Source organism: Rutilus rutilus, assembly GCF_951802725.1.
Source record: "Rutilus rutilus genome assembly, chromosome: 9".
Lineage (NCBI taxonomy): Eukaryota > Metazoa > Chordata > Actinopteri > Cypriniformes > Leuciscidae > Rutilus > Rutilus rutilus.
In genome coordinates this window covers 21459978-21485487 of record NC_140223.1, presented here as the reverse complement: position 1 = coordinate 21485487, position 25510 = coordinate 21459978, and the positions used below count along the sequence as shown (strand labels likewise).

Here is a 25510-nt window from a genome sequence, read left to right as displayed (position 1 = left end):
AAAATTAGGACTATTATCGTTAACTAAACCTATTTAAAAGATGTTTTTAATTAAAATATAGCTGAAATAAAATCAAATATAAACATTAGATTAAAAATGAAACTTAGAAATGTTGATTGAGCCACTAAAATTACACATTGAAAATAAATAACTAAAACCTAAATGGTATTATTTGTAAAAAACAAAACAAAAAACAAAGAACAAACATAACAAAATTACAAAAAATTGCTAAACCTCTACTAAAATCAATTTTGTGTTGAGTCTCCAATAAGGGTGCTCCGATTGATCAAGGGACGACCATTATCGGCCGATAATAGCTTTATATAGTTTGATCGGTGGTCTCTATAAAAGGCAGATCAGAAGAGTTGATAAGATGACGCAAAACTGATGTCTGGCAGTTCTACCAGATTTCTGAAGGGGAAAAGAAATTTGCAACGTCTTTATGGAGAGCGGAGACATCGCAACAACAGCAACCCTACAGCAAGAATCTAGGGCTGTGTGATTTTAGAGCATGTCTTTCCTTCACAGCGGTGTGCTTTCGTTCCTCCCCAAAAGCCCAAACTTCCAAACGTCCAAATCAGCTAGATTAGTGATTGTCTAATACAGTCTACTGTTGCTAAACTGCAGAATGTGCTCGATAATAAAGAGAGTTATAAAACTGCATTAAGCCACAAAAGAAATACTTTTCCCCAGGCGTCTTTCTGTGCGCGAGAGTGGAACACGGACAAGCGAAGTGAACTTTGAGCTTCGGGTTCACGCCTAAACAATGGCCAAAAACACACAGAAATATGTAAAAATGCTCGGCTTGGTGAGTATTCACTTAAACACTGTCAGCTATGTCTTAAGTGAGCATAAACAGTTGGGAAATAATACACGTATGTGTCAGTATATTGGATCTGTGCGATAGGTCTTAAAGTGACAGCAGCCTAATATTCAGCTGCTCTGTGTCATTAATGTTAAAACAACAAATAACAAAGAAAAAAATAGTTACGAATAGTATTATTTATTTTATTGATTGGTATCGGTGGTCGTATCGACCAATACTGCTTCCAGTGATCTGTAATCGGTGATCTGCTCCAAAAATCCTGTACAGAGCCCCCTTTAGTCTCTCAAGCAGAGCAATCTTTGTGCAGCATGCCAAGTTGTTTCCCATGTTGAGCATTTCAAATCAGTCACTTAATAGTTTCCATGACTGTCAGAACAGAACGACCTAGTATAACTACTGTTACTAACTAATGAAGCACTGCAACTGTGCAGTCACAGAAAGGCCCGGCATAATCTTTGCTAGTGTTTACTAACCATGTAGAGGTGATCCGGATGGGCTACTTGAAAGGCCAGGAATGGGGCTACATCGACCGCCCTGTTTGCTGCTCAGCTCTTGCTCGATTTCCTCCAGTCCGGCACTCTTCTGGAAGCGGCTCATGCGATTGACCACACGGGGAGACATATGCGTGCGTGCGCATGGCGCTCCACCATATGGGTTGATGGGAAAGACATGCGAGGTGCCACGAAGAGTACTGATCACCACCCAGCGGCAGTCATGGCTGAAGCAGATGTCCTGCACCTAGAGTGGTTAGAGAAGAGATACGAATATAAGCTCAATATAATAAGTTCCTTTGGTTAGGAATCAAAAATATTAAATCATCTTTAAAATGAATAATATTGTCATTACAGAAAGTTGTTTTGACTGTAGCATCTTGGGTGAACAGTACAAACTTTAAAGCAATGCATTTCCTTAAAAATTTTAGAGACAGATCTTATATTCTTTATTGGGACGTACATTCAACCATATGAGTTGGAATCTTACTCTGAAAAAGGGATATTTGGGATATAAAAAATATAAAAATTAGAGCGGGGACCTCTATCCATCAGTTATTGATTGGATAAAGGCAGATTTGAATGTGAGCTTGCAGTCGACTGTAAGAAATTGCCAATTAAAAATTACCAGCTCAAAAATATGAATCCTTCACAATAAGATTAATAACATGCATTTTTAAAATGGATAGGATGAATCTTTATTTCATGCCAACTTTAAGGAATGCAACCTGAGTTCTGTAGGAATTTTCTCTGGTGTTGCAAGTCGTGACATTATGTTTTCATAAATAGCTTCCGGTAAAGACGAAAAGATGTAATCTTTAAAAAATGTGTTCTGGAATGGTTGAAAGCAATTGAAAGGAATTACCAAGTGAGGTGTTGGTAATCACAGCAAGGTGCTGGGGTGGAGAGGTTTCAGAACTGATCACCAGATATGGGTTACTGCCATGAAAAACCTGAATTTCTAATTCTGTCTTTTGTATTTATTAAAATCTCACTCCCGACAAACCATCAAACTGCCAAAACAGTGCTTCCTGTGTGTTTTATAAACACAATAGCAAATCCTGTGTTATAACTCAGTTCAGTCTATGCTATTTTAAAAACTGTTGGTCTATGTGTACATGTGCAAGATGGGCGTTGAGTCAAACCTGTCAAACTGTTTTTTTCAGCATCTTGCGCCATGAGCATTGTTTTATAAGAGAGCATCTTGAAATCCTGTTCTATCTGTTTTAGAACACAAGAACTTGTCCTAAACTAGCTCTATGAATTGATGGTGGGCTTTCCCCAAAATCTTACACTTGACTTTACCAAACAGCACTCTGCTATCAGCAAGGTTCAGCTAATGGCTTTTTTATGGCACTTTTTATGGATAGCCATCAGCTACTGGAATGCAGCTGTCTGGAGATCTGTCTGATTCTAGGTCATTCTGCTCTATCTGTCTCAGATCAGTCTCAAGCTGAATACGCCAACCCGGAGATGAGCAAACGAGTCAAGATCAGTGACCACTTCCTGTTCAGGGACAACGCCAATCTGTTCATTTTCCCTAGAGGTGTAAAAATAAGATTTAGGCAACCAAAGACAAGGACTGGGATATTTCAATTGGTTAATCAGACACACATCAAATGAGGTGTTTGGCCAGTCATGTGCTACTCAGAACAGCTAAAATGGTGTATGGCTTCAGGCAACGTGGGCTGGTAGGTTATTTACCTTCACGCACACTAAGGTCAGCCCGGAGCAGGTTGGGAGTCAGTAAAAGCACAGTCAGCCAGCCAGATAAGGCCGGGTGCCTGTGTCCGCCCACGAGGCATTATCACTCCTTTTATTTGTTCTGCTCAAGATAATGCGTCTTGGAGGGTGCTTGCTTTATGCAGTTTGCACTGTTTACAATGCCAGATCAAAGCCAACGCATGGCCAGGCAGCAAACCTGGCATGAGCCGGTGACAGATTAACCACCTTTCTCATCTCAGCAGAGCTGCGGGCCACCATGGCCCTGTGCTCACAAAGGAGGGAAAACGAGAATGTTTTACACACTCGGTTCCAGCTCTTTGCCATGCCTGGAGGTACCGGCTAAGGTAATCACACCTTCAATATAAGGAGCAGGTACGAGAGGAACATAAACTTCACCCACGGGCCAGTACCCAGCTTGCAATTCTGCATTTTTGACTCACTCAGAGTGCACTTGAAGGGTAAAGGGACAAAGCGATTTCAGAAAGAAAAAAAGAAAAAAAATACTATAATGGACATAATATATATATATAAAAAAAAAAAAAAGGCATTAGTAGTTAAAAACAAGTCTTTTTATAGACATAACACTTGATTGTGCTGCAGTTATATGGCACTCATATGAGAATAACATACAGTGAAACAGTTTTTATTCCACTGCAGTGTTAATATTTGTCATGTAAAGAAGGATTTAAATTGGGGAAATATGTCTGGCATGCTTTTAGACATCGAACGTAAGAGTGAGAGTCTATGAACTAGAGCAGAGATCAGGTTTGTGTGCATATCCAAACATGACACTAGCTGAGTAAGTAAGGGTCTAGGCCCTTTCGGAATAAATATTAGTTCTACTTAAGCAAATAAAACCTTACAATTTGCCAACTGAAGGAGATATTGTGGTGGAACAGCTGCAAGGCTGAATGGATGAAACAGCATTTAGGAGAAAGGAAAACTAAATCACTGCAGTTATTTCCCAAACTGATTTGTGCAATAACCCAATAGATCACAAAAGTAAATTAAACTTTTAAGCACCCAGATAGATTACCAAGGCTTGGCAGACGGTAATGATCAGATCATGTCCTTAGATGTCCGCTTAAACTATTCAACCTGAGTAGTGTTACATAAAATACAAAAAAAAAGGCATGTAGATTTGACCATCATCTATTGGTTTAAAATACTACCATACTAAAAGAATGATCAATATGTTTGATTGAGACCATTCATTGCCTTAATTTGACTAGTAAAAATTAACTAAAATAAAAATAGAATAACTATTAATAAGTAGAAAAATATTTAATAAATTAATTAATAAAAATACATAAGTAAAGTAAAGTCAAATAAAACATTTGGGGCATTATTTCAAATTGTATTACTTGAGGACAGATGTGCTGTCAGTTCTCCAAACAATCAAAAAATACAAAGGTTTCTGTTTCAAATAACACCATTAGTTGTTCTAGATTTGTCATTTATAAAGCTGGGCCAAAATGGGCTATATTCAGCGCTGCCCAAGGTCTATTTCCAGGGATTTAAGAAAAAGTTGTGTAAAGTCACAAGCGTAACCATGTTGTCCCAGTGGGAATGTCCTCTTGTCCATGACCTTATAGCCTAAGATATCATAGGTGTTACAAGTCCCAAGCTTGACCCCAAGGTGTAAGAGTAAAAGCTCGGTCAGGAGCACAATCTAAGCTCTCACCAGCCGTCTGAGGTATTTTTAGCAACTTTTCTCTTTTTTCAGCCATGGTGATTGAAAACACATTGGCAACACTAATAGTTGCAGGTCTTCAGATTCCAGAGTGTTGAAAACTGAACGTGGGAGCCACAGGGGAGGAAGTTTTAGAATAAGCAAAGACTAACCGCTGAGAGCACAAATATTTCATGGGAATCCATGTAATTTTGCTTTGTACTGGGGGCAAATGTTCTCCAGGTACAAAAAAAGAAAAGTTCATATGGTGTGACTATGTTGATGGACAGTTATAACCACAAAAAAATAAAGAAAGTCAAGAACTGACTAAACTTCAAATATATATATTAATTTTGAACAGTAACACAATTTCAAGATACAGTGACGCTCACCTTTTGCATCTATAACACAGTAGCGAGGGATCATGTATCTCGTAGTCAGGTTTAAGATCAAACAGATGGGTCATACACACTTTTTGTCGAACAGACACTGCCCTACACACTACAAAAGAGCCAGAAACAGCAGTGCTGGAGCTCAGTGGTACCAAGCCTTATGTCTCTTGACAGTATTTAGATAACACGCAAGGATTCACCAACGATGAAAAGCATGTTCAAATTGCACATTTCCAGAGCCATACAAGCACAGGCAACCGTAAACAGTTGTGGGTGGCCCACAAAGACTTTAAATGATTATGCTAATGATTAAAAGAGTCCGGAAAGGCAATATTTCATCTCAATAACTCCCCGGAAAATAGCGTGAGCGTACATAGGCATGTGTGTGAAAGCAAGGGATGGGACGGGAAGCTTTGAAGTTTGACTTAATATCCTACACTGTCCATGTATTACTTGAACGCAAGACAGCTTCTTTTTTTGTTGTTGATATATATTCCATGTGGAGTATGAGTTTATGAGTTTAGACCAGTGGCGTAGCCAGAATTTTATTTTTGAAGGGACCACATTTATATATTTATATTTATTTATTTGAGATGCTCCGATACCACTTTTTCCAGATCATGTCCGATACCGACACATTTATTTTTATTACGATACCTGTATTTTCATTGCATTTTTTATTTTTAAAAATTATTGGGCAGAGAAACCAAAGGAATATGAATAAAATGTGTTGGCTTCGCAAATAGATATTTCCTTGCCTAATTACTGTATGCCTGTTAAAATGTATTGTAGGAGCTACTGTTACTTTCATTGTTCATATTATTGCTCTGCCACATTTTATCTTTAATTTAATAGCATAATGAATATTTAGAGCTGCTCCAGCAGGGTTCAACCTTTGTTAACATTGAGGACAAAGACAGCAGTATGTTTATTAGGCTGCTGTCACTTTAAGAGCTGCTCATATCCAATATACTGGTTAAGTTCACTTAAGACATAACAGACCATGTTTCACAAGTATACTTGCCTACGTGGGCATTTTGACATAATTATGTGTGAATTTGTCTGTTAAAGCTCAAGAAAACATGAAAGAGAACTCGATTCAATAGGTTTTTCACACGCTGTCCAAGAGGCAGCTTTTCTGGGCAAACACTTCGGATGTTTCGGATGTTCTCTCTCTCTCTCGCTTTACTGACAATTAACGTTTTTAAATATATACCTTGTTTTACTTTTTTTGCTATTGCCATACCCAACCGAACTACAAACATTCCAGTGATGTCTATGAAAAAGGGATGTGCGCTTGACGAGCTTATGTGTGCGTCTGTGCCGCTGCGCACTTAATCCATTTTTGTTTTATTTTAGCAATCAGAAATCTGACATGTAAATGATTGGGCCTAGGCCCACCCAGGCCCCCTCATGTCTACACTATTGGTTTTTTTACCATATGTATGTGGGTCATTGACAAATAAGGTTTTTAAAAGTGTAAAAAAAATAGAATGGCGATACTATATTTGAAACCATTTTTTAGTTTACCTAGGTGTTAACAATAAGATTTTGTGGTTTGTACAATCAATTAACATTTTTTTTACAAGATGGAAAAAATTTGTCACCAAAAAAGTCATTTGTTTTAACCACTGATTTGAAAGTTAAAAACTGATTTGACATTGATGTTGAGATAGTATATAGTGTGTACCACAGAAGAAATGTTAAATAAAATTATTACTGATCTCATAAATGTAATCATTTATTGGACTACTCTAAACACTCCAACATATTCAAGTAAAACATTGCACAGGGAAAGGAGAAAAGGGGAAATGTAAAAAAAAGAGCCTTATCTGCTTTATATTTGTATTATTGTAGTTCCTTTAATTATTAAAAACAATATTATTCCATTTAAATATTTACTATATCGGTTTTACCGAATGACCTTTTGACACTTCAAAATCTTTAAAATACCTTTATATGTAATAAAATATAATTCAAACCTTTTGGATTCAGTAAAAGAGATCAAGTTGTACTACCTTACATACTTTGGATGTTACATATTTGTTTTTTTATTATTATTAAGGCCTTTGGACAAAAAAAATGACCCGTCACGTCATTGACCCATGCACTAAAGGACAGTGTATGAAGTAAGGAAAAGCTTTTATGTAAATGGCACATACACATGTATTCTTACCTTAGCCTCAGTCTCTCCCCTGTGAAGAGTGTATAGATGATGAACTGCACTCTGGGAAGACGCCCATGGGTGAGTCAAGATTTGGAAAACATGGAAGTCATGGCCAAGGGTGTCTGTGGTCACCAATAACATACCTGCAGATCAGAAAAGAGCCATTTATTTTACCATACTGGACCTTCTAAGCACTATCAATCAAACACTACTTCCTACAGTTTTGGTGACACAGGAAGTGTTGAATTGAGGGCTGTCAATCTATTTAAAAAAAGCTATGCAAATAATAATCACACTGTGATAAAAATTTGCAGCAGCACAATAAAGGGCACATAATTGGCATACAATATATAACGCTAGTAGCCACAGGAAGTGGGGATTTTGCATAACATTAATTTGAATTTTTTATTTATTTTGTTGTTTATTGCATTAATTTCTGCAGTTAATATGGACCGCTTAATGCAAGTAACATAGCATTTTTTTCCACTTCCTGATTCTACACAATGTTTTTCCCCTCTTCCTACAGCTTATGTTATATGTTCATGCTAATTATGCACCCTTCGTTATATTGCTTTCTTCAGCCTCATGAAGCCAATTTTTTTTTTCTTATTTAGTCAATTTTATTGGGGTATACCATTTGCATTTGGGGACAAGCAATGTGACCAAAATCAACTGTGGTCTAGAGATTAGTCTGTGTGCTCCAACAAACTACCAATTGAAAGTGCTAGGAAGGGCCATACATGTTGTGGTTCACTCAAAATATATATACATAATCAAGTCAACACTTTACTTGCTACAATGCAAAAGTTCTGGGCTTAAACTGAGAAGAATAAAATGCAAAACAATGGCACCCAGATTGCCTAGGAGTATTGAGCATTTCATGAGACACGTTTACATGGTTGTAAAAGGGCAGTCGAGTTCCACTGCAACTTGTGTTCTAGAATTAACTGCATGCCAAGATCTTCCCTCAGCTGTCAGGGCCAGAGTATGTGGATCTGTTTTAAACACAACCGCAGGAGAACCCAAGTGGAACCTCTGATGACAGGGCCTCTCATTTTCCCACTTTTATTTGAAGTAAGTGAAACTACAGAAATTATAAGCTCTTACTGTAAACAACACACTTACTAAACCACAGCACAAGAAAAACCCCGAAGCGAACCTTCATGGCAACGCAACCCCGCATACAGCTTATTCCTAAAAACAGTGTGACAGCTCTACAGGCTATTTTCCACACACATGAAAGTCTGGTCACTACCACTTTGGAAAGTTTCTCCAACACTACGATTAAGATGGATTTAGCCACTAGCTCTCGATCTCACTGCTGTAATTTAAGATGACAATAATTAGTGATTTTCCAATCCTGAATCTCTAATGCAGAGTTCACAGAGCCCGGGTTTAATTTGTGGCGAGCATTTATTGGGTGGTCTGACAAATCTAAAAAGGAGGATATTGTTGGAAGATCAGACAAACTCTTTCACACACATGACAATGGAACGGCGGCAGTCCTAAATGAGCTCATCCGCCCTATTTCTGCCTATGTTATTTTCATTTTCACACTTCGGAGTAGCATCTGCTTTAGGTGTGGCTTTGCCATCTCATTGAGCGGTAAGACAGGAAGCAAGGGGAATGGGCCGTGGCAGCGAAGGAAAGGGTCACGCTGAGATTGCGCCTACGAAAAAGAAAAACAGAGTCGGCCAGTGAATAAGACAGCGGTTAGCTATTTATGCTGTATCAGAAGACTAAACCAAGTTATGGCCCGGCCATAAACTAACCCACGCCCCAAATGAGGTGCCAAGCCACAAGAAGCATTTGCGTCAACTGGGAATACATGGAAAAGAGTGCCTTCTAATTATAGAGGCTACAAACGGAAGCGCAGAGTGATTAGGAGTTTAGGCGCTGCGGTATGTTTATCTGGGAGCTTCCTCTCCCTCACCCCGCCGCCCTGCCGCTCTCGCGCTCACCCTGGCTTTGACAGATGAGGCTTGGCCAGCTTGTTGGGACACAAGTTTGCTGATGGTACACTCTGCTCTCCAAAAGCCAGTGGAGAATGGAAACCAAGCGCTGGGGCTTTTGTGGCCTTGTCGAAATACAGGGCCTCGCAAAGAGGCGTCAGTTGGTTAGCCTGTGGGAAACTAAATTAAAAAGAGAGCTTCTCTGTGCTGGTAAGCTTCCATAAAATTTCAGGAACCTAAGATGTAAAGCAATTTTTGACACATACTATTTATAACGCCTCGTCCTCTAGGCAAAAAAAATAAATATTTATGGCTTTTAACTAGACACTGTGCGGGCAAACGTATTTATATTTCAAATATTTGAAGAACTAATGGGATAGTTCACCCAAAACTTAAAACTCTTGTCATCATTTACTCACCCTCATGGCATTCCAAATTTGCATGAGCTTCTTTCTTTTGTGGAACACAAAAGAATATATTTTGAAGAACATTGGGGTTCAAACAACATCGGACCCTATTGCCTTTCAATGTATAAAGAAAGTCATTTAGTTTAGGAATGACATGAGGGCAATTAAATGAAGACATTAAATGAAGATTTTTAGTTGAATTATCCCTTTAAATACCCGTTGCAACCAGTTAATGTACACATACTGGATTCAGCTAGACTAAAAAATGAACGTGACATTTTAAAAAGAGAAAAAAAATCTTGCTTCAGGCGTTTTCACACCTGGCTCATTAAAACGTCACTGCTTTCTGGAACATAAACAGGTGCAGGAAATGCAACACTAACAATTTAAGTTCCTGTTTAAGTAACGCCCTAAAATCTAACTTTTAAAATGCATGTAAATGTATGAAGTTTATTGAAAAGTTTGTCAATTTGGTTTTCAAAACTTCAAAAGCAGTTCACTTCCACAAGTTAGGATGGATTCCATTCATATTAACAGCAAAACAAACCGCAGTTCATATGAAACGTACCCCAGAACACCCTTATCAAGCAGATTTAGCTGTTTCACAAACACGCAATTCGACAAATCGAAATTTGACACCAAAAGACCTTGAGTCTGCACCAAAAGCTGTAGTGGGTGACCATGGCTTCCTCTTTCATACAGTTTTGTTGTTCTCCCCTTAACAAGTCTTTAAACAAAACATCTGCTGAACTTCCACACAGCGATGTTTTATTTCAAAAGTGTCTGAGCCATTCTCCCCGACCTACTCCGATGATCTCAGCAGCCCGACAAGCAGAGGCCTCCAACTTGGCAAAGTCTGAGAAGTGAAACAAAAGTATCCCTTTCAAATTAACAACACTCGCCTAAGACCTTTGAAAAAGAGGAAATCTCAAATTATAAACATGTGGATAAACCTTTAAAGGGCGGGCGCTGGGAATCGTTGTGCTCTAATACCGCAGACACGAACTTTACGCAAGAAAAAAAGAACAAATAAACACATCAATCATTGTGTTTTGTCCTTGTGGCTGCCCGCATTAGTTGTAAAAGCACAACCGTGCGTGCGTGTGTTTGTGGTCCTTTGTGAGTCCATTGGACGGCTTCCTCTTCTGTCATGCTGCACTTGTGGAGGTGTTTATGAAAGCTGTGGAACACACACACACACACACAGGGTTGCACATCTCACATCAAAGCTGCCCACTCAAGCCTGGAGCGAGCAACACTCACTTAGTCCAGAGGCCACCCTTACTCCAACCATCAGATAACAGTACGAAGAAGAGGAGGAGACCGGCATGGGTCAACATGCAGTCAATAACTTGTTAATCTTTTACAGACTAAGTGAGAACTTCTAAAAGCTGGGCTGTTTGATCCCAACCTGGAGGCGGCTTGTGTTTGTGTGTGTGTGGAGTCGAGGACGGGGTGGCAGATTGGGGCCTGGCACGGTGACTGTGCAGTGTTTCGCGGTGAGCCGGGCAGATGTAATGCCGTCTCCAGTTTCCATTCCTCTGGGCAGCAGGGATGACTGCTGCGGATTCCAGAGGGGGCTTGTGAGCACGTCTCACAGGCTCGTGTGGCCAGGGATACTGTTTATCTAGGCGCGTTGGTACCAAGGATATGCTTTTTAAACATGGTACACTGCTCCTGTGGGCATGCTGGCTGTAGAGGCACTCAACGCTCTTAGCTACGAAACCACATCCACAATTCAATTGAGGGCTTTGAGGAAGAAAAGGGGAAAAACTTGGTGGGAGGAGGAAAAAGGTGCCCACGGTTCATTTGATGCACATTCAAGTGTAACGAAGGAGAATGTTTATGTATTTGCTTTACAGCCATACCACCTGTAAGCGCTTGAATATTAATAGATCATAAAGGCCTTTCTCGGCAGGAGGCAATCATTACTTAAATACAACACTTCAACGAAATTCTCCTTCTAGAGAATCAGTGTAACCAAGGTGACCACGAGGTCACATCCATTAAGGAAGGATGGAAGCGTAGGTTATCACTAGGCAGGCCCACACAGAATCTGCACACTTCTTACTCACATTTCCTGAGCTGATTCTGGGAAGAACTCTATTTTATGATGGGCAGACGACTATTCTGTAATGAATGAGATATTTATTGCGATCAATTAAAGTGATATATATATAAAAATAAATAAATAAATAAATAAATAAATAAATAAAAATAAAAATAAAAATAAATATAAATATAAAAAAATATATATATATATATATATATATATATATATATATATATATATATATATATATATAAAATATATATATATATATATATATATATATATTATATTATATATATCACTATACTCAATATTATACTCAATAAAACAGATGTGTACTGTCAAACATCAACATTTTTACAACACATGTAAGAGTACCGAAGATGATTTCCCTATATGTTGCCACTGAGGTCTGGAGAGAAAACAAAAAATTGGTCCAATTTTTAGGTCCAAATTTTTACAATTTGCTGCAGGCCAAATTACAATTTTATGTACCACAAAAAAAACTACTTTGTGAGGCATTTGGTGAGTGCTAATTGTGAACGCTGTCTTTTTATCTCTTAGTCTAGGTAACAATTCACTCTTTTAGGTTCTTCTTATGGATTTGTCTACGGCCACAAAATGCAGCTGATGCTTGACAGCAGTACAAATCTATTTTACGCTCAGTGGTAGAAAAGCACAGTCTCCTTGAAAAGCTTAGTCAGCCTAAAACAGGCCTTTTTTGTGATTTTTAAAAGCCCCAAATAAATGAGCTAAACCACAATCTCTAGATAAGAGTCTGACTGCAGAAAGGAGGAGTAGAGAGTAATCCTTTCTCAGGAAACAGACAGTCACTATAATCTCTTTCCATTTCAGTGCTCTCTTTTATTTTAAAGGGTTCTGTTAGCTAATTAATCCTCTGAAACATTTACCACAGCAAATACGATTCCACAATTCTTTATGCTGCGCTTCGATGTTAATGCCCTTAATTTGAGGGACAACCTTAAGATTTTCTTAGGACAATGGATCATTCATTGCAGCTGAGGTGTTTGGAAAACGAACGTCGGATGTTCCTTGGGAATCTGGTGGAACTTTTGGAGACTAAAGCCAACCGGCCAAACTAACTAATACAACTGCTACAAAGCCTCTGAGCATAAAAGCATAAAGCTGTCAGCAAAAACGTGGTCTACACAGGCAATCATTCCTACAAAAACAAACTAGTAACTAGAGGTGAAGAAGCGAAGCAACTCTCCTCAGGTCAAGAGGAATGAAAGGGGGGAGATCAGGGAGGGTGTTTCCATTGAAGCCTTGAAACCAAAGTGCCTGACCAAGGTTTTACAACTACAAACTGAGGTGCAGACATCCCAAGACACCACTTTTACAACCTTTTGGAAACAGCATTAAAAACAGCCAAGAGACTGTTTTGACAAACTTGTAGCTTTTTTGTTTGACAGTTAATATAGTTGGATGTGTTTGTTTGTTGCATATATTTGTTTGTTTTATTTACAGAAAATCATAGTAATTTTTATTAATGCAAGTACAAATCTTTTGGTTATCGTGCTGGTTCTCAAGGTCATCTTTGGTTCAGGAAATCTTTTTAAAGGGGTCCTATTATGCCCTTTTACGAAGTCTTGATTTTGTTATTGGGGTGTACTAGAATATGTTTTCATGCTTGATTGTATAAAAAAAAAAAAAAAACAGCGACAACACTCTTCATCTTCTCTAGCGCAGCTCAACCAGGCCTCAACAACTTTTTTGCGTATTTCGTGGGCGGGGATTATTTAAATGAGGAGCATTATGACTTCATAAGATCCAGGGAAAGTGCATTGTAGTCCAAACGAGCCGTTCGTTGTAGTTCTTGAAAATTGGATTCTGTTAAATAAAATTTAAATGTAAAAAAAAAAGAAGAAATCTCCCTTTAGAGTGGACTTTGAGCTTTGTAACCTTGAAGATCTTTTTTTATGCTCAAACGGCAACATTCCACAATAACTAAAGTTGAAAAAGTGAAAAACCATAATAGCACCTCTTTAAATAAAATAATCTTCTTAATTCTTCTGAAAGTATTAGACCACAGAGGAGCGGCCAGGGATTTTAACAGCTATTGTGCAGAATTCCTATCTATTGGGGGAGGTGGGTTTGATGTATTTCAAAGATTAACCAAAAAAAAATGATATATGTACATCATCAGATTTCATAATGCCATTATAAAATAGAGCTCATGCTCCAGGCAAATTCCACTAATGTCCGGCTCTTCGCTGGCAATGTGCATTAAAGGCGACGTCTCAGCCTGGGCCCTTAATCCCTGCTGACTGTCCCACTGTGCTCAGGCACGGCGCAAAATGGAAGGTGATACACGGTCACAGCCCCATTAAATAAAACACACACACAAACAGATTCATGTGTGAATTTGCCAAATGATAGTTTCTAAACCCAACAAACAAGCTTTTTCAATGAAGCAGAGGAGTTCAGATCCATCCTTAATTGCTACCTCCGTGTGGAGATATGAGATTATTGATTCTGAAGGAAAAACACAGAACTCCTTTGGATGGCACTGACTTTGTCAAATGAAGAGTCTTGCAAAGTTCTCCAAGCCATCCAAGCATGTTTTACCTGAAAGGTACAGCGGGGACCAAAAATCTGAAAAAAGTATGTTCCCTCTCCAAAAATGTTTGTTGTTATATTATATTATAAGCATAACAATTCGAGTGATAACTACAGCTTAAAAAATTAATAAAATGTTATAACTTTGGCATAAATGACAGCAGCAATAAAGCTGACACACACGAGAAAAAAAATCTAAATAAGACAAGCAACTTATACATGTTCAGTGTCACAAATTTCCTCATTTGATGTAATAGTGCAGGATCCAATTTTTCAAAAAGTAGAATTTTGGTCATTTATCAAACTAGGCTTTTCTTTACATTTTCTTCTCAAAACAACATGAACTCCAGCTGGGTGTTTGTGAGTGACTCATGGGAGTGGGTGCTAGAAAGGCCACATCCGCAACAGACAAACAGGCTCTTCAGATCACCCTTTCCCTTTAAGAGCCCGCAAGCAAACACTTGCCAGAATGAACTGGGCTAAACTAAGCTGCCTCGCAAGAGCAGATTCCTTGATGCTTATCAGTTCCGTGATTGAGTGGAATTACAGTGAGTCTCATGAGCCGTGAGACCTGTCCACCCTCGCACTGCACGCGACCGTGCCCTTACACCAATCGCTTACTCTTTTAATCGATAAGACCAGTTTAGCGTCATTTAAACTGTAGAAATATCCTTTAAGAGGAGAGGAGGGACCAGGAGAGGACAAGGAGCGAAAAACAGATACTTTGGCTAAAGTGAGTCTTGTGCGCCGCTGTTCGGAGCAGCATCCTTTAATTATGCGCCTATGAATAGAAGCTCCAACACCACAGAACAAGCGCCAGCTACCCAACTGGCCACCATTTTCTACCCTCGCCCTTTTGTTTTTCGTCCAACACACACTGTTGAGTTGGATTTCTTACATAAGTTCTTTTGAATTTTCTTTTCTTTTCTTTTTTTTTGGTGGAGATTTGCACGTTCCAGTCAATGTCAAGAAACCACATTGTTTCTTTTCAAGTCGGCCTTTTCCCTCTCTGAAATCAAAACCGTCCGGATGGAGCTGCGGTCAGCCCTGAGGCCAGAGTGACACTTTCCAGTGGCTTTAGCATAGTTAATTTTGGACAAGTCAGGCTAAGTGGACGAGGCTAAACTTCTCACTTTAAAATCAAGCCGCCGTTTACGTTCCTTCACAGTGCTGAGAGGGGATTTCTTGCAAATCTCAAAGAGCTGTTTTTGATCATATGTTAATGATGTCAGGAACGTAAATTACAGCATGGATATGAACACCGGTCTTGGGGAATGCTCAGCCTGACCTTATTAGTCAGCATATCTGGAGACTCTTTTCTGTATCAAAGACGACAGGGATTTCTTCCAGCCTTCCTGGTGCCAAACAATTTCATAACTCAAAACAATTATTATAGCCCCTTCGATTTATGCCCGAGCAAATGAGGTGATAACAGACACATCCCATTATTTCTGAATAAAGCTGACAGGTGAAGGTTTAACTGTTTGAAGTTTACAGCGCCCCGCTGTTATCTAAAACAAGTCGCCCCCAGAGCACTCTCCACATGAGGGCAGAGGACGCCTGACAAAGGGCCATGCTGGGGGCTTAGCACTCGAGGGAACGGGGCTTGGGCCTCCCTGGCCCGGAACAATCTTCAGAGAAAGAGTAACAAAAAACATTACACCAACCATTCATATAAGATAGAGCAAACTAAAACTCATGAAAAGTGATTCTCAAAGAAAGGTCAGGACTCATGTATAAGTATTTTTCAGTTAGGCTGGATAGATTTGTACTTGCCTCTTCAATAATTTCACACTGACCCAATTAAATCTATACAACCGTTCAAAAGATTGGGGTCTTTAAGATTTTATTTTGAAAGATACTAATACTTTTAATCAGCAAGGATGCATTAAATTGACATTTATAATGTTATCAGTTACAAAAAGATTAAATTTGAAATAAATGTTGTTCTTTTTCTTTACAATGTTTCTTTTTTAACATTGTTAATAATAAGAAATGTTTCTTGAGCACAAAAATCAGCATATTAGAATGATTTCTGAAGGATCATGTGACACTGAAGACTGGAGTAATGATGCTGAAAATTCCGCTTTGCCATCACAGGAATAAATTATAATCTAAAATTTTGGCATTGGTGATCATGACACTTTTTTCAAAAACATTTTATATAACTATAAAAAAAAAAAATTGTGAAGGAAAGAAATATATTTTTCTTTAGAAAAATATTTAATAATTAAATACAATGTAACTTTATGAAAGCTATAAATTCACAAACACTTTTGCTGGAAAATTTGACTCGTATAATATGTCTCTCACACTTGCTTTTACACCGTCCTTATTAAGCACATAATTCTCTACTGACTCTCTGAAGCATTTCAGATCAATATGACGGTTAAGTGGTCAAATTTGTTTTTACGGAGACCTTCAATTCTTTGATGATCTAAGAAAAACACACATTTGCACTAATATTTGTAGAAGTAATGTCCCTGAGCGGGCCTTGATTGTTGACTGTATGTTTGCTCTGCGATCTATCGCACTTTTCTCTAACTGACTCACAAAGATAAAAGGACTTCTGGGCTGTGAGTCCCAGTGCAGTTGTTGTGGTGGGACACTGACTTCACCTACACCTTCTGCTCAACACATGCTGATGGGGAAAAGGTGGCTCACAACTCTGAGGTCTAAAGGTTAACCAATAGCGCCACCTAGAGACCATCATGTTATGTCCAAAGCCAGGTCAGTTCAATCTAATTATAATGGTCTAAATCAATGCATTTTGATCCTTCATCTTAAATGAGAAAAAACAGCAAAATGCAGAATGCAACAGTTCTATAATGCTGAAAAAACAAGAACATTGGGTTTCCAAACCAAGAATAAAGAATTTAGATATATATGATACATTAAAGCAAAAAAACTACAATTACTAAAAGCAAACAAAGCCCATTGTTTTACACAAAGAAGAAAAAAATATTGCTCAGAACTTACTCTTTAAAAGATCTCTCTTAAATTTCATGCAAGTACACTCCCGAGCAAAAAATACATAAATAATTGGGCCAAGCCAAAAATGTCAAAATATTTCGTAATTTTTCACAAATCACTGGTCAGGAAATTAGTAAGAATTGCACAAATAATGTAGATAAAGTAACTGCGCTGAATAGCCTTCCCCTTTGTTTTCTTTAAATGTTTAAGCCGTGTGGGTAAAAGAGTTGGCATTGTTCCACTCAGCATTGATGGCTTCAAACAGTTCATGAGTAGTTGAAAAATGTTTCCCAGTTAGTTTGAGTTTAATGTGATTAAACATTAAGTAAATATTCACTATAGGGCTCAAATCTGGACTCTGACCAGGCCAAAACATGAGCCTAATGGACTTGTTCTCAAGCCACTTCTTGGTTGTCTTTGCAATTTGGGCAGGAGCATTGTCTTGTTGAAAAATAACATCTGATCATTCCTCTTTAGATAACTTTTCAATTGTGAGAAACAAGCCATATTCTCCTGTACTCCAAAGCATTAAATGACTTTTCTCTGTGAAGTAGCTCACCAATACCAGCAGCTGAAAAGGCTCCCCACACAATGACAGCTCTTTCTCCATGCTTCATTGTGGTAAAGATGCATTTATTATTATTATATTTCTCAGCAGATTTCCGAAGACACCACTCTGGATCATCACCATGCAACTCGTGTTTCATTGTGGTTCATCACTCCACACACAACTTCTGCCTTATTCTGTCTTTGATGTTTTTCCTGAGACAACAATGACTTTTTAAGTAGTGCATTTGCATACATTTAGCTAATTTCCTGACCAATATTTTGTGCTTAAGACAATTAAAAGCTTAGTGTTTAGACATTTTGGGCTTGGCCCAATTTTATTTATTTATTTTTGCCCAGGTGTGTACTGAATAAAAAAAAAGTTTCCCCTAAATTAAAAATAAAAATGATTTGAAACAAAAGAGACAGTGACAATAACAGTACAGCGCTATCATTATAATAATACATTTAAAATAACAATAAGTTGTAATTAAAATGTAGAACAAAGTGAATGTCAACACTGTTTTATAATTTATTTTCTACAAATATGAATTAATGAATCAATCATGAATTAATAAGTTATATTTATTTGCTCTAAACTACTCTTTGCATAAATCCTCTTTATAATATCACAGCTCCCAAACACAATCACGGCTCACATGCCCGAGTTTTGTGGCATGGTTTGGCATCAGTTCAATATTGTGCGGTTGATGCAGAACATCCATCAGGAATGTTTTGATCTACTAAGATATGCAACATTTCCTTATAATCTTTCAGTAATACGATGCACAAAACATCTGAACCCAGAGGTGTACACTTATGTACACAATGACTCATCCACAATGGAGTCTCCATGTGTTCATTAGTAAGAACAGATATGTGAAGGATTTCACTAAGGGCAATGGCTATCAGCAGCTTTCAGCACCTTCTTATTAGAAGGGCCCTCAATCTGCAACACACAACTCACAATGAGCCATTGTGACTGGACTGGATATCCGGAGAAACAAACATGACTATATGTAAAATTAAAAAGTGATCAGATAACTGCCTATCAAAATGAGCCAAGACGCTCGTTCAAGGTCAGGTTGAGGACATTCCAGCCTTGGTTTTACTGTATTTTTTCATAAAATCCCAAAAATTGTTGGAGCCATGGCCTAGTTGCTCCAGACACATCAAGTCATGGTACTCAAGCAGAACAGCATTCGAATCCTGCCTGCATAATGTCCTGATGGTACCATTCCTCAAAAAGATTTTATTAAATAAGGTGCAAAATGCAACAGGTAATGAATAACCAACAAGCCTAAAGCATGACTAAAGCATGTTGTGACGCGGCTGACTGAAGGTTCAAAGAGTTATGAACCTGTCCTACACCTTCTGAATAGAGTGAGGACATTGTAGCTGTTCAGTGCTTGGGGTATTTCATCCAAAAGAGACCGAGGGCTTTGTTACCTCAATACACTTCAGGAGAGACAGACATGAACAAGATCAATGAGAACTAAATATCCCACTATATGTTAAAGAGAGACAAGAGGGGAGAAAGAGAAGGATGGAAAAAGGAGGGAAAAAATGACAGTGAATGATGTGCTAGAGGGCAGTTTCTCCAACAGACACACAAAGGCTTTTCAGAACAACAGATCTCACATGATCTCAAGGGCCAAGCAGACAGGAACGCTTAGGGAACAAGATGAGGTTACATGCAAAAAGGTGACATGACTGACACCGTCATCTCCTTCTCAAATTGACCATACTTTACAGTTCTGTATCATTCTATTTTCCCTCTGAAGTCTACTTATAATATTAGACGGGCCTTCCAGCACCAAAAAGTCAAACTTTGGTTTTAAATTACTATTGTCCATCCTCAGAATTAAAAGAATAGTTCACCCCAAAATTGTATTTGTATACCCTAATTTGTGTAACTTCAAAAGACTCCAATAGAAAACAGCAGTCAACATTCCAATTTAACACATCCGGTTGTGTTCTATTTCAGCATGAAAACATACAGGTTTGGAACAACATAAAAGACAAGTAAAAGATAATAGAATCTTAATTTAGGTGATATATTCACACAAGCTGCTTTATACCTTTAAGACTTCTAAATGAATTAGCAGTTATTAGCAGTATGATTGGCTAACCTCCATGTATCAGTGTCGTACCAGGTCGGCTATCAGAGCAGGTCAATACCATTGCATCTTGGTCTAAAATGTCTGGGTTGACTGAGGAAGGAACTTAGTAGTGAACAGAATGCATCTGCATTGTAATTCATTGTTTTACTTCAATAAGGCAAGGAACATCCACAACTTGTACCCTCTAAGACCATGTAAACGCCTGCCATCCAAGTTCCTGGAGTTTTGTGCTTTGGTAGAACTCAGTGAGGCATCACAATGAGGTGTTCACTTACCACTCGGGTTAAACGCCATGCAGGATATAGGCTTATCATGTGCTGGAAAATGTGCAATCACTCCTTCTCCATCAGAATCCTCGCTAACAAGAACCTGAAACATACACACAATAAAGCTACAGTAAGTTGATGAAGCCACATAAATAAAGGCTGACTTCTTGTTTACCTCACGTCTTAGTGTTTTAGACACATAGCTGGTCATTGGCTCTACAATGGCCTGTGCAATCTGATCTTCACAGTTACATAAGATTTAATCAGTTAAACAAAGATGTGTTTTGGCATTTTGTTTAAAACAAAGTGCGTTTTAAGTTGTGCTCGAATAGCAAAAAATGGGCTGAAAATGTTTCCACGTCTTTTTTTATGATCATCATCCATTCCCCATCATGTCATTCAACCCTAAACATGTTGCCCTCTTGCGGGTGCTTAACAATTATCCTTGTGTCTACTTTAATCCACACTGGAAGATTTTAGCTTTAAATGACGTATGGTCGGCAAAATAGTTTCATTATGGAATTCAAATAAATTTGACTAAATTTTTAAAAGATGTCCGCAAATATGTTGGTGTGTTTTATGAACACGGCTTCAAAGAAAGAAAGACTAACCCACATGACCACTGTGATCAATGTGCATATTCTGCCAAAGCCCACAGCGCAACAGTACTGTATCAGACAGGAAGAAAAAGTGACATGTTGAAGGAGTTAAAACAAACACAGCAGGAGGAAACTCTATAGTGTCTCTTCACGTTTTGATACCCAAAAGAGATTAATAGCTCCCGGTTAAAAAGAACAGTAATGTGAATCCGTAATTCATTCCTTTATGTGCATCACTACAAGAAAATAAAAATAAAAAGGAAAAATAAAGGGAGGGATAGAGAAAGAATGTTAACCAATTATTAAATAACCTAAAAACCATACAAAACACAAAATTATGTAAATATTAAAATCCATGATTTTCAAATAGCCTATCAACTTGAAAGCAAGAAAGAAAGAAAGAAAGAGAGTGTATTGCTCATACGAGGCTATTCTCTGGTCAGTGGTCCTCTGTTAAGTTTGCTCATGAAAGAGATTATAACCAAGCCCAGACATGAGACAGCCGGAGAGAAGAGTGATAAATCTAGCGGAGTGTTGCATTAAGGAGCAAGGCAGCTTTTAATAGGATCCAGTCCAAACAGAAAACAGCCTTGCTCTGAAACCCAGACATTTATTTTAGACTGCAAAAAATGCCCCTGTGACACAAACCAGATCGCTTTTATTGGGGGCAAAAAAAGACAATGTTGTTCTGTACAGGAATATACTATTGCTTCGGAAAAGAATGTGTGTGTGGATAGATCCGAAGAGCAAATAAACCTGCAGGAAATACAGAGCTGAGAGGGGATGATGAAGATGAGAAGGTAGGGGTGTGTCCCCTGAGACTGGGAGAGGGGGAGATGGGGGGAAAAAAACAGAAGAGAAAATGCCAAGACCACTGCTGGAGTCACGGGAGAATGGCATTGACAGTAAATTCCACAAATCTGTTTTGTGTGAACATCGAAAACATAACTAGTCCGCATTGGGAGGAGCGCAGCTACTTGTAAGGGTTGGCTTTATTGTGGATTGTGATATAAATGCAGGAAACAGCTTTTAGAAAGTGTTGACTATGGCAAATCAGCATGATACACGTTTATAAAGAAGCAGAATAAATCGCACTTTTAAATGAGAGTAACGTGTTAAACAGCTCACGGTAGACTCTAATAGAGAATCGAAGGTTTTACTATCTCACTTTTAACAGTCCACTAAATGGAAGGATATATTTACATGGGTCAGAATCAATAGGATAGCAAAACCTGTTCCAACTTAACCTCTCTCCAAGTAAAAATCCTTGAACAGGAGAACTGTAAATATTACAGCTAGCCTTTACACCGAGTGCTCTATTAAAGTGATCATGTGTCACACACCTACAAGTCCTCTTTTAACACACATTAAGGCCTTGGTGGAAAAGGAAAGGACGGTAGACCTTTTCTGTAATGCTCCTGCAATGACCTGCCTGTGATCTCATGCTAAAAGTCTACGGTTGTGCCAGCCAAGGGGGAAAGAGCCACAGGAAATGGCTAAATCATGAGATCAGGAGACTGCGGCCTGGCATGGAGTCTGTGAACGAACGGTGGAGCATGTGCTCTTATGACAAGGTGATGACAAACCCCTTGGGCCACAAGAAGGTCTAATACTGAATGAGTTATGAATGGGATTAATGGATTATTTATCTCAGAGAAAAGAGGAATGAATCTGGGTTCTTGAGGATCAAGGTCACAAGGGTGAAGAAAGTACCATAAACAGTGCTAGAAATCTCGTCATTCAGACCTCAATCCCTGGCAAAACCGTACTGATTATGCTGTGTAAGTGAGCGTTTCTTACCTGTCCTTCTCCCACAGTGTGTGTGTCTATGATGGTGACCACGCCAGGTTGGTGAGGGCTGCGGCGGGTGCCACTGTGGGCAGTGCCCTCCTCGTCAGGCACCCCTGATGGCACCGTACCAGCAAGCTGGGTCACAACCTTACCCACCATGGTCAGGCCCGTCTTCAACGTCTGACAGGAAGACAGAGACACAACATTAGAAATAAAAATTTAAATGCTGTAGTGATTTATGATAGCGATGCACAGATTTTTTTTTTATTTATTTTTTTACAAATACAAAGAAACCTACATTTCATTTATCTGAGAAATGAAACTGAAAACAATTAAATTTGGGTAATTGGGTAATTGAACTCCGCATGCTGTTCACGGTGTCGTGTTCTCAAATGGTAAATTAAACCAGTTGCAGTTAAATTCTTTGGAAACAAGCCGCATCTCTAGGCTATATTTTAGCCAAACAAATTTGAAAGAAATTTGTAAGAAATTTTGGTGCATCACTTACCGGTATTTAGGAACACTGGAATTTGTTTGGATTTCACCCTTGATATGTTCAGATCTTTAACCACAGTTAACAATTTAGGGGATGATGTTACATCCAAACCACAACTTTTGATTACTACTCATAATTGTAAAGGACTATACTCTTTATATGACATTGAATTTTATTTAATAAATATAAATTTATGAATTCATTTAAAACAGCTGACGAAAGTGGTCAGTACCTTGGGAATATTTTCTACTAGCATTTATCGTATGGATAGATCTTTTAAAATCATCATTTTGAAAAAAAATTGGAATAATTTTATGCTTGTTCTGAAGTAAAAATAAAAAATGTATGAATCATAAAGCAAAAAAAAAAAAAAAATTCATGCAAAGGGTTAAAAGACAAAAACATTTCATTCTGCAACATTTGTGCTAGCTAACCGTAAGTTCTATTGCAACACTCCAATCAATACCGCAAACAATGTTCCCACATCCAGAGATTTTGTTGAGCAATGACCTAAAAACATGTTTGCATCCAGTGTTGTTTGAGGCAATGTCAACAGACAGGTGTGTAAGTTAGCCGTGTAGGCTAACGGTTAGCGTTTGTGTGAGTGTGTACTCATAGATATGAGCTGAGAAGAGATGTCCGAGTTCTGGCACAGCAGTCAGTGCAGTGTCTGCCACCAGCCGGCCGCCCCTCCCCTTGCTAGCCCTGATCAATGGGGACTGTTTGGATTAGCACTAAAAACTCTAACTGCAGTGATTAGAAAACACATTAGTGTTGATCAATTAGGAGGCAAACGCTTCTCTTAATAATTGATGGGGCAAAGCAATTTACACACAGTCAGTTAGTGGGCTTGTCAGAGCATTCTCCAAAGGGCCCAACAAACACAGGCGCCACGAGGTATTGACGCTGCCGCTTGGCCTGAATGCCTGATTAAGCTCTCCGGGGCCTTGGCAGACAGACACACACATACAGCAACGCTCACTCCATTAAGTGAGAACTAGAGGAGACCCTACTTAAGCTGTGCTATCCACTTACCCCAAACACAGTTCACAGCGGCAGAGGTCTGAAAACAGAGCCCTGGGGCACCCCGCTCACGCAGACTTGTGGCTAGCACAATGACATCTCTCTTTTGGTCACATCGCGCTCATTTACACAATCTGTGCCTTGCAAGAATTCAATTTTGCAAAAGGCGCCCTCCCCCTCCTTTTGTGATTGTGTTACAGGATTGATGGGAGATGGCCCCCTGGCCCCCAGACGGCCGCACTCAGAGCCACTCAGCACAGGGACTGTGTGTCAGAGTGGAGGAGATGGTTATAAATCACAGCCCCGTCTGCAGACGGCCTGTCTGCGTATCAAGGCTTTTTTAACCTTGTTTTCCTCCCTGCTAACCTTTGCTGTGCTCCTTTTGATGTATACCGCCATTAAGGCTAATGGCTCTTCTCTCACGTAAGCCGTTAGAGCTCGTTAGGCAGTGATCAGGCCGGCGGCCGGGGAATACAGATGTGGGCTTAATAAATCAATTAAGCAACCAGGAGAGGAGACTGGAACCATATGAAAGGTTAAGCACCAAGGTTCTGGCACCACTAAATGAACTCTAGTGGGTCTCTGAATCACTAAGGACTATGTTGAGAACGCTCTGGGATGCTATAGGGTGAATAAAGTGAGTGGAACAGCACACATTATGAGCTTCATTTAGAGCAGAGCAAACAGGAAGGAAAGCATGGCTGAAAAACACAAATAAGTGCAAAAAACCAGGAGAAAAAGAGCAAGAGCCACATTAAGCTGTATGGTTTGATTTATTGCCTTGTAAAGAGGATAATCATTAATTAATGTGACAACTTTCAAGATTTAAAAATCACTGGGCCAATAATTTCTGGAAATGAAACACTGATATGTTCTTTAAGCTCTACGATATGAAAAAGTTTGGCCAGAGTAAATGCTAAAATAAACAAATCATTTCCTCACCATGTTGAATGATTTTTATAAGCAGTGGGGATCCTCAGCACGACATGCCAACTGTGCATCAACAGTTATAAATGTCAGATTTGACCAAAGAATGACTGGCTTTAATCTTATAAAACAAAATAATGCTCATAAGAAAGACAAGTCTCTCAGCAAGACACAACTGAAATAATCTGTGCAAAAATTGTGGCACAAGTGTTGACAAAGTACTGTATCTGCTGGTCAGTGTGTGGACAAAAGTGTGTCAGTGTGACCCCTAAAAGTATTTGGACACTAAAGCCACACTCAAAATGTATGGACTTCAGTGAATTAGATACAAAATATCAAACCATGTGGCATCTGCAAACAAATAAGGCTTCTTTAAAACTTTAAAAAGTTTTTACTTTTTACCCCCAATTATCCATTAACATTAGACAACCAGTAAGTTCTTAGTGTATTTGTTTTGAGCAGTATATCTATTTTTCTATATAGAAAAAAAACTTCAATAAA

General features: G+C 38.7%; 1 protein-coding gene across 4 annotated transcripts in view; it reads right to left on the bottom strand.

The window, feature by feature from the left end:
- The window catches only part of bcas3 (BCAS3 microtubule associated cell migration factor), a 230896-nt gene that overhangs the window by 177504 nt on the left and 27882 nt on the right, over positions 1 to 25510 (bottom strand). For all 4 annotated transcript variants that reach the window (XM_084419501.1, XM_084419503.1, XM_084419502.1 and 1 more), the window contains exons 12-15: positions 22573 to 22743; positions 20183 to 20276; positions 7283 to 7416; positions 1300 to 1564 (exon numbers count right to left, since the gene is read on the bottom strand). In XM_084419501.1, coding sequence (XP_084275627.1) covers positions 1300 to 1564; positions 7283 to 7416; positions 20183 to 20276; positions 22573 to 22743 — 664 coding nt within the window. The remainder of the gene's footprint in view (positions 1 to 1299; positions 1565 to 7282; positions 7417 to 20182; positions 20277 to 22572; positions 22744 to 25510) is intronic.